Genomic DNA, 10,894 nt, shown 5'->3' on the forward strand with positions numbered 1-10,894 from the left:
CTTGAAACCTATTAACGGGTCAAGTATGTTTAGGTCTGCGCCTCAAACCAACTCATATTCTTTAAGCGTTTCTCGTCAGACTATTCATATCTAGAGTATTCCTTACCAGAAAGCAAACGTTTAAGCATTTTGAGCATTTTGAAGTAGTTTTTGATACACGAAGAAAACTTTTGAGTTTTTTGAGTATTTTTAAGCATATTTGAGTGATTTTTGATATATGAAGAAAAACTTTTGAATACTTTGAGCACTCTTTGTCAAGTAGGCATATTCGTTAATTTTGCTGTTAAATAGAATATGATGTATTGTCTGAAGTTGTTGATCTTGTTAAATAGAATTCAGTAGTTTTTGGACATTGCGTGATTAGTTTTTAAGCATTGTGTGACTGACTTTGAGCATTACGTGACTAGGTTTTTAAGTATTGTGTGATTGGTTGATATGGCATTGCGTGACTAGTTGATAGACATAGCATGACTTGTTAGTAAGGCATTGTGTGACTCAGGCATTGCTCAAAAATCAGTTACATAATGTCTAAAAATCAGTCATGTAATACTTAAAACCAATCACGTAATGCCTAAAAATTAGTCACACAGTGATTAAGTCACGTAATACCTAAAAACCAGTCTCATAATACTTAAAAACCAGTCTAATTAATTTCAACTCATCAACTTTGGGGTTCTATGAATAAACTAATAAACTCCAGAATCTAAAACACATATATCTTTTTTTGCTAAGCCATGAAATTAAGCATTTCATAAAAGATAGGTTACAAAACTCCATAACCCTCCAAAGCAAGACAAAATATATTCCTATCGGGAGGGCCCTGCTCACTCCCTTATACAAAAACAAAATATACCCCATTTACAAAATGTTCCCTGAATAATTTCAACTCAAAATCTCATAAAAAAAATCAAAATTTTCAGCAAACATTTTTAACAATTATCTCAATCCTAAACACAACAAAACCGTGAACCACCATAAAACCCATAAAACATGCTTTAGTTGTTCTTTCTCCTTGAGCAAAATCGCTGCTTGCAAAGAGCAAAATAGTTGTTCATCGCCCTTGAGAACCCCAAGATCCACCATCCAAAAAAATAAAACAAAATAATAAAGAGCTTGATGTCATCTCTGTGCTTTGGATAACAAGATAGATAGTATTTGATCAGAGAGAGAAATCGAGATTTAATTTTGAAATTTTTGTCTGGATGGCGGGATAGAGAAAATTGAAACCATTTTAATTTGTCTGAATTTGTTTAAAGGGTATTATTGTCATGTCATGCCAAAATTGACCAAAAGTAATTAAAATTATAGAAAATGATATTTTTGAATTGAGCTTATGAGGAAGGTTATTTCTCACAATTTTCTCATAAAATATTCCCTTTTAAGATCTAATTCAAACATGTTACTTTCCATATGATACATGCTCTCAAAGCTTCTTACTGCTTAATCTTGCATTTAGTTTTGGTACATATAAAGAAGTCTAAATAAGAGAGGAGATTCAAATTTTACGCCCAAATCTCTTAAAGAGAGGAACAACAACTACTATAGGTTGAGTTGCATCCGAGCATTTGACTCATTGATTGGTGTATGATCCCTTACCTAAAAAGTAAGATTTGAATGCCCTTTCATCTAATTATATATATAAAAAAAGAACTACCATAAGTTGAGTCTTTGATTTTTTCATCTTAGTTGTTGTTAGACTTGGTGTTAAACTTGGTGTGTTGCTACCTTTTGACTCTTATTTCATGTTAATATGATTAGATTATTGGATAGGTTTTTTCACGTTCGCTGGATTAATTAATTACTGTAAGGATCTTAAAGTGAGATATTAAAAGCATCCAAATCATTTAACTTGAAGTTAAAAGAAAATCTTTTAGTAACACTTTTTCTAGAGCTTGCAACTCTCAAAAAAAATTTTTTTTTATGAGATAGAAAAGTTTATTATGTAATCCAAAATCATATGTATAAAAAGAAAAAAAAATAGTTGAGTGACACTCATTCAAACAGTTATTAAATGATTTAAATAATTAATTTTTGCACTTGTAATTAAAAATTTTCTATTAATACATGATTTAACAATTTTAATTTGTCACTTATCATGTATTAATCTCCCCAAGAAAAGTAAGAGATTTACTTTCGTTGGCTTAAATGGAAGGATATCATCTGCTATTAATATCTTGGATTTTTCAAATATACACAGATTCATTGCCATACAAGCAAAACTAATTCTCATGTATTGCACATACAACAAAATTAATTAGGGATAATTAATTCTTTGCAAATTAGGAACATAAACATCAAATAAAACTTTATAAGGTACGTGGTGCCCTAAGGCAAGTTTCATGAATTTTTATTAAAAAATATTGATAAAAATTGCTCAAATTAAAAATTAAAATTTATAAAGTAAAAATTAGTATCTAATTCTTCAAATAATTAAAAAAAAGGGACAAACACTCTATCAAATTCTCATCAATGGCAATATATCATTAATACAATCTGCCTTGCCATAGAAAGGAGATATGCATGGCAAATATAAAAACTTGCTAAAATATGCATTTGCATATAAATTAAGGCCACACTAATCAACAATGATCTCACCTCCTTGCCCCTTGAATCAAATATTTTTGGCCTCAAACTTGCAATTTGGAAAGTAATGGAGAATGAAGGAGTACAAGTGATAATGGTGACCTTAGCCCTGCAAGGGCACATGAATCCCATGCTCAAGCTGGCCAAAGTGCTCGTAACAAAGGGTGTACATGTCACCCTTGCCACCAATGATGTTGCCCGTAAGCGAATGCTAGACTCCAAAATCTCCACCAAGTTCACCAGCATCAAAAACTCCTCCAGTACCTCAAATAGCCCAAGACTCAATCTAGAGTTCTTCTCTGATGGTCTTAGCCATGACTTTGATCGTGACAAGGATACTGGCAAGTTCATGGCTTCACTTAAGACATACGGACCCCAGAATCTCTCAAATCTCATTGTTGATCTCAAAGTTAATGGTAATAAATTCTCATGCCTCATTTTCAGCCCCTTTATCCCATGGGTACCAACTGTTGCTGCTGAACATGGGATTCCTTGTAGCATTCTTTGGATCCAATCTTCAACCGTTTTCTCCATTTATTATCATTATATTAAGTGTCCAAACTTGTTTCCCAACTTGAAAAACCCTAATGGGAGTGTAGAGTTGCCTGGAATGCCAGGGTTTACGGTGGGAGATCTTCCAACTTTTATGCTTCCTTTTAGTCCTGTTCACTTTCAACTATGGGTTGTAGAATTTGTTTCAGTTCTAGATAAGGTAAAATGGGTTTTAGGAAATTCGGTTCATGAGTTGGAAGAGGAGATCGTGAACTCCTTAGCTTCAGTGAAATCATTTTATCCCATTGGTCCACTAGTGTCACCATTTCTTTTAGGAAAGGAAGAAACTGTTGTCGGAAGTGTTGATATGTGGAGTGCTGAAGATTCTTGCATTGAATGGCTTGACAAGCAATCGCCTGCCTCAGTCATTTACATTTCATTTGGAAGTATCATTATGTTATCAGTGCAGCAAATTGAAAGCATTGCCATGGCATTGAAGAATGTCAACAGGCCATTTCTCTGGGTTGTTAAAGGTTTAGAGGTGAGAAAAATCGAATTCCCACCTGGATTCTTTGAAGAGACCAAGGAGAAATTAGGTTTAGTCGTTTCATGGTGCCCTCAAGAGAAAGTTTTAATGCACAAAGCTCTGGCTTGTTTTGTGACACATTGTGGGTGGAACTCGACCCTAGAAACCGTGGTGGCTGGGGTGCCTATTGTTGCCTATCCAGAGTGGACGGATCAGCCAACGGATGCCAAACTCTTGGTTGATGTTTTCAAGATGGGGGTGAGGATGAGAAATTGTGAAAATGGGACACTAAGCGTAAAAGAGGTTGAAAGGTGCATTATGGAGATTATTGATGGACCAAGATCAGAGGAGATGAAGGCAAGGGCAGTGGAGTTGAAAAAGGCTGCAAAGGAAGCATTGGAAGATGGTGGTTCTTCGAATCAGAACATCGACAAATTTATCAGTGAAATCAGTGGTAAACCTTCCAGTAGTAACATATAAATATTACTATGATTCAGCACAAGGAAATGAAATGATTGATGGGAAAATGCTTACTCTCTTCTCTTTTCAACTTGTATGTCACCGTGAGTAGCACACATTATGAAGAAGTATTACATGACATTAGAAAATATTATTGTAAAATCTACAAAATTGTAAAATGAAAAGACTTGCTATTTCAGTTGAGATGTTTTTATATACATATGCCAGAATTGATCTCCCTATATACCCCATATAGCATAAAATTTTAATGATAATTTAATAGATTGATCTTGCTATAAGGATACATCGTTTTAGTTAAGCTACAATATTTACAATTACTTTAACCATAAGACTAAGTTATATTCAAGTCAAATTCTAAAATTGAACTCGATCAAATGCTGTAGTAAAGAGAATGAAATCTACCATTTGCTCTTCTGTTGTTACACAATAATTAACTTGAAAGAAACAAGACCTTCTAAAGTCCATTCTTCAACCTCTGAAGTGCAGTTTCTATTAGTGGTGACATCTCATCACCAAGATAATTTACAAGATGCACTTTATTATAACTAATCAATCTTGACAAGAAGGTATGTCTTCGGACAGAATGGTGACTGATTCTCTAGTCCATCCATAAACTTTAACAGGGCATTTTCTATCCCATCAAATTGCTAGATATTGCTCTGTTGATTAGCTTCCCACTCAATCTCACATACAGATGATCTCTGCCTTTCTTAAACCTTTTATGAGACCTCTTGCCCCTGTGCATGACAATCGCTTCATTCATGCAACTAGGTCCAACTTATAAAGCCAGTAATAGATAAGAGACAAGTTTGACTTTATCTTGGATTTCATGAGCACTGGGTCACTTGAGAATGGTATCAATTCCTTTTTCATCGCCCTCGTTCCAAAAGTTTCCAGCCCTATTTCTTTTAAAGATTACAGGGTCTGTTAGTCTTGTGAATTTACTATTTAAGATTCTGATCAAGCTTCTAGCAAATAGACCCAAGCAAGTGACCTACAAAGTCATTGGTGACAACCAGATAGCTTTTATACGTGGTCGACAAATCACAGACAGCATCATGTTGGTTAATGAGATAATTCACAACATTAAAATATGCATGCATAATAAAGGCAGCATAGTCTTTAAGCTTAACTTTGAGAAAGCTTTTGATTGTGTGAATTAGGCTTTTCTTTTACAAGTCATTGAACTCATGGGTTTCGATGTGAAATTGCAAAGCTGGATTTATGAATGTATATCCACAGTACAAGTTTCAGTGCTTGTTAATGGCTCTACCATGACTAAATTCTTAATGAAGTGTGGCTTTCGACAGGGGGATCCATTATCCCCGTTTCTTTTCATTATGGCGACAGAGGCATTACACCTCTTTTTTTCTAAGGCCGAGTCTCTTTAGTTCTTGAGAGGTATCTTTTTATCAGCAATAGGCATGACAATCTCACACTTGCAGTTTGCCAACAGTATAATCATTTTCATGGAGCTAAACTTGCATCACACTTTTATAATCAAACAAATTTTTTGATGTTTTGAGTTCATTTTTGGATTAAGGATAAACTTCTCTAAATCTTGTGTCTATCCAGTTCATGCTTCTGATATGATTGGTCATGACATAGCAGCTATCTTGAATTGCTCAGTGGGTTCCCTTATTTTCACTTACCTAGGAATTCTTCTTGGAGCTAACCCAAGATCAGTCCATTCATGGCAACCGGTAATTAACAGAGTTAAGCAAAGACTTGTTATGTGGTAGCGCAAGTATTTTTCCTTTGGTGGGAGGTTAACACTTGTAATTTTGTTCTTAACTCTCAACTTATCTATTATCTCTCCATTTTCAAGCTTTCAAGGGTGTTATCTGTAAACTTCAGCAACTATGTTGCTTGAATTGCTAAAAATCTCTAAAGTTAAATGGGATACGGTATGTAAACCTTGAAGATATTGTGGCCTTAGCATTTTCAGTATTAGCCACAAAAACCTAGCGCTCTTGAGCAAATAGTGGTGGTGCTTTGAGATAAATAATGATGCATTATGGGATCGGTTTATTGCGAACAAGTATGGGACTAATCAAGTCAAATGGATGCTTTCCTTTACACATTCTGAAAGGATGCCACTTGTATGGAGATGTATTATTCAACTTTCCTCTAATGTCAAAACACGTCACCTTATTGGTTCCCAAACATGCTGTTGGACAATAGGTAATGGGGCCTCTATTTTCTTTTGCTGGACAAATGGATTATCACTAATGAACCACTTTGTGCCAAATACCCATGACTTTGGCTGTGGATAAAGAGGCTCGGGTTATAGATGTATGGAACAACGACAATTAGACAGTTATTTTTAAACGCAACCTCTATTCATAGGAGAATGATGCATACAATGAAATCCTTTTAGCATTGTCCAATGTGGCTCTTATTACAGCGAAAGATGATAAACTCATATGGCAACACCACCTCAAAGGTCGTTTCTCAGTCAAAATCTTCTGCTCACTTCTTGATTCGGATCCTAGCGACTGTAAGGTATGGTTTCAATCCATTTGAAAACTCTCGATTCCTCTGAAAGTTTTATGCTTTCTTTAGCTTGCTACTCTTGATTCGATCCCTACCAAACATTTTCTCTTATCTCGAGGAGTTCACTTTGACAAGGAATAATCTTGCTGTTTATGGTACGATTTTGAAATGGAAATCGATTCACATATTCTCATACCATGCAAATTCAGTTGGAAGGTTTGGTGCCTTGTTCTCCAATGGTGAAGGTTTTTAGGGTTACTCTTAACATTGTTTCATCCTTCATCCAAATATGGGCTGATTGCATTTTCCCAGGTACCTTATGGAAATGTTGGATGACTGTTTGCTGTGCAACATTTTGGTTTCTATGGCTTGTGCAAAATGAGACGGTGTTCTTTAACAAGATTTGGGATGGTTTAGAAATTCTTTTTCTCATTAAAACATGCTCACTTTTTTGGATTCGCGCATCTAAGGGTACTGACTTCATTGACGACTTAAGTTGATGGACAGAACCAAGCATCCTATCTACCAAAAAACTTCCTCTTTACTCACATCTAAGAGTATCATGGCAGCCCCTTAGGGATGGAGACTTTAAGTTTAATGTTGACGGTTCCGTCAGAGGTAAACTTAGATCGACGAGTTGTGGTGGCATTTTAAGGAATTCAGACAGCTTCAATGTAGGTGTTATCTTCGGCCCCTTAGGCTGCCAAGATTCTAACTATGCGAAGTTTATCGTTTATGCTTTGCATCTCTTTGCCTCGTCTCCTTATGTTAGGTCCAACCTCACTATCGAGTCTAACTCAAAGAACGCTCTGTCATAGGTTACTAACGAGTCACAAAGACCTTGGGACTTTTGGCAAATTTTTAACGAAATCGACACCCTCCAAATCTCATTAGGCAAGGTCATTTTTTCACACATCTTAAAGGAATGAAATTCATTTGCTGATTCTTTAGTGAAGTATAGAGTTGACAAGAATTCTCTCTTTTTTGCTTAGTGGTGGTGATTTTGCTTCTTTTACGATTTCTTATGCTAATTTTAAGGGTCATTGTTGTGAACATGGTATAATCCTTTTCTTTCCTTTTATTCAGTTCTCTTCTTTTTTTTGTTCACTTAGTGGGGATGTTGACTGGAGTTTTTCTCAGTTGTATCAGCTTGCACTTAGGCCATTTGCTCTTTATCTTTGGGCAGCAACTTATCTATTTTGTAAATCTTCTATTAATGAAATCTTTTGAATAGCTGAGAAAAAAAAGAGAGACAAGTATAAAAGAAAAAGAATTACCTCATCACTTCCTCTGCACAATTCATTGTTTAAAATCACTAGTTGATGAACCTTGAAATAATTTTGTTATTTTTAAAACTCAAACAATTAAAAAATAATGTATTCTCCTATGAAAGAAACATGAAAAATTTCTTTTATTCATCGATAATCAATTATATATATTATCTTTATTTTGATATAACCAAAATTAAAGACTTGACACTGTTCTTACAATGGTGTTTTCATCGTTGTATTATTAGTAATATCAGTATCTTTTTACAAATTTAGTGACACTCATATTGCATATTTTTCTTTATTTTTTCCGTTTTTAAATCCCAAACATCATTATTATCTTATAGATACAATTACTGCACATGTATATTTGTTTTTTATTTATTTTTTATGAAATATTAAATATAATATAAAAATATTTCTGAAGTATAAAGTTATTGTCTATAAATAAAAGACAATTATATATAAGAGGAAAATTAATGTTTCAATTATATATAACTGAAATTTTGTAATATTAATCTATAAATTACAAATACTATTAGAATTAAGAAAATTTTTTAGTGAAAGTAATACAATCAATTCTTTTTATTTTATAAATTTTATCTACACATTCATTTTAGAATTTGAATTTAAACTTTTAAACTAATATCTAAATAATTCTAATTTTTGAGACGTTTGATTGGAAGTTGAGGTATCTCATTGGAGAGTTGAGAGAGGAATTATGGCTGCGAAGGTAACCAAATTAAGAAAGAACTAAGAATCCAACAAGTTTAGTACGAAAATAATGTTGGAACATTTTGAAATAAAATGTTTATTGGAAAAATTGTATCAGTTAGAAATAAAAAAATAAAAAAGGAGTCATGTCTGTTACAAAAAATTAAGAGTTATTTCTATTTAAAATAGACAGATGTAAAAAGGATACACAAATATAATAGAAAAAAGTATCATTTTTTCTTCTTTTCTTAAATATTTTCTAAGTTTTTTTTTATACTATGTTGTTGCAAAAAAATATTGTACAAGTTTGATAATCTTGTCATATTCCAATGAGTGTTTAGTGGATTGATTTTGTTCGTGTAAAATACCATTAATTACTAAATTTTATTATATTTTTAAAATTTAAACGTCAGTAACTTTTTTACATATTACAAGTAAAGGTAAGTAAAACTTTAGAAGGTAATGATATTGATACACACTTTTAAACTAATTTCTATATTTTCTAGTTCGATGTTCTAATAAATAATAACCATACATTACATGAGTGTCTCGCATCTCTTTAATTATATTTATACGTCCAGGCAAAGACACCGTTAAATTCATTCTTTTAGGTGGACCATGGATTCTGCTAGAAACCGAAACTCCCTCCGACCCTCCAATCCTGGAGGAAGAACTTTTTAAGTTTTCTTTTGTTTCCTTTTTATTCGCAAAAGGATTACGAGATTCCCCACATTGAGTGGCTCTTTCCCTAGAAAAATATATCTTTTCAACTTGGGACTTTTCTCCATATTTTGACCTTGTTTGGCACCGTCGCTTCGTAGTTACATTGTTGAAAACAGTAGGAAAGTGAAAAAGAAAAAAAAAAAAAAAGAGTGGAAGGATTTAAGAAGAGCTACTTGGGAATTACATGTACACACACCTCCAAGTTTGGAGCATAAACCCTGTCAAACTAAAAAAAATGGTTCTTTTCCATTGGTTTATGGTTTCACTTTCATTCCCCTACCAATAAAAAGGCATCTAGAATATCAAATTTTATGTACTTTTGTTCCTTCTTTCCACCTCCCATTTCATGTCTCCTAGCTCGATTCCTTTTCCATTTTGTATGTTTGAACCATACAGTGTATTAATCCTTTTCCCCTTGTAGGAAGGGTTGAAAAACAGTTTAAATCTTAGTAAGTAATAAAAATTGATATTTAAGTAGTATGGTTATTAAGTAATTCACCCAGTTTTTTTATTTTTATCTTATGTTTAACTGTATTAAAGGAAAAAAAAAAAAAGGAGGAAAAGGAAAGAACAATTTACCTTAGGCTGTTTAATTTAAACTAGGAAACCAGCATGGTGTGATCTACCTGGGTTTTTCCAGAATTGGCAACTAGCTGTAAAGTGCAAAGTCAAGAGTTCTGACAAAGACAAAATGTGGAGGTAAAACTATTTTAGCTTTCAAACTCAGCGCCGGCTTACGAACACAAAAGGGTATTCAGTCAAATACTTCCCTTGATGGAACCACTCCAAAAAGCCACAAACCGTCCTTTCCTTTGCATTCACTGGAGATCCTTAGCCATTCTTTTTAGCTCCTCGCTTTATTGACAGAATATTTTGAAAGCCTTGAAAATCTTTATTATACAAAGGCGTTTACCACTTACGACCATAGATCACAACAACATCAACAATGAGACACTTCTGTCCCGTTCTGGTGGTATTGGCCATGCTGGTTCTTTCAGAGTCAGCTTCTGTTGATTGTTCTAGGACTCTTCAATCAACAAACAAGATTGGATCAGATGAAAGCAGGGAAGCTGTGCCCGGGGTTAAAGATGTTAGGATTAGTTCAACTTCCGATTCTGCTCAAGATAGAAGCGGTCGGGTTTTAGCAGAGCAGCAAGTGAGGACTATGGCTGCGGGACCTAGTAGGAAAGGCCCTGGTCATTAGAAATCTCTCCTTCAGATTCATATTGTTCTTTTCTTTTTTTCTTTTTTTTGGGTTTTCTAGTTTGTAATCGATCAGGGGTGTGGTACATATTTAAGTTCTGCTACTAGCAGTCATGTAAATAGATTCTGTTGGGTTCATAACACATTATAGGGAATTTGTTCATTCTGTGTGGTATAGTTATCAGCTGCGGATGCGAAAAAAGAAAAAAAAAATCCAACAGCAAATGTCTCAAAGAGATTGTTACGGCTTGGAAGAGAAGTATTTTTTATGTCAAAGAAAAGTTTACCAAATTATATAGCAATTTATGAGCTGTAAATACATTTTCATATCTTTCGCTTTATTGTTTACCTCGCAACTTGGAAGTATACCCTGTCTTTCTTATTTTTTCCATAAATTTGGAGCAAATAA

At 33.8% G+C, this 10,894-nt stretch overlaps 1 protein-coding gene across 1 annotated transcript; it reads left to right on the forward strand.

The window, feature by feature from the left end:
* On the forward strand, nucleotides 2,651-4,081 carry LOC18611206 (UDP-glycosyltransferase 84B2). The gene has a single exon (XM_018122043.1). The coding sequence runs from the start codon at nucleotides 2,651-2,653 to the stop codon at nucleotides 4,079-4,081; it is 1,431 nt and encodes a 476-aa protein (XP_017977532.1).

The sequence above is a fragment of the Theobroma cacao genome, chromosome 1, assembly GCF_000208745.1.
Source record: "Theobroma cacao cultivar B97-61/B2 chromosome 1, Criollo_cocoa_genome_V2, whole genome shotgun sequence".
NCBI classification, from domain to species: domain Eukaryota; kingdom Viridiplantae; phylum Streptophyta; class Magnoliopsida; order Malvales; family Malvaceae; genus Theobroma; species Theobroma cacao.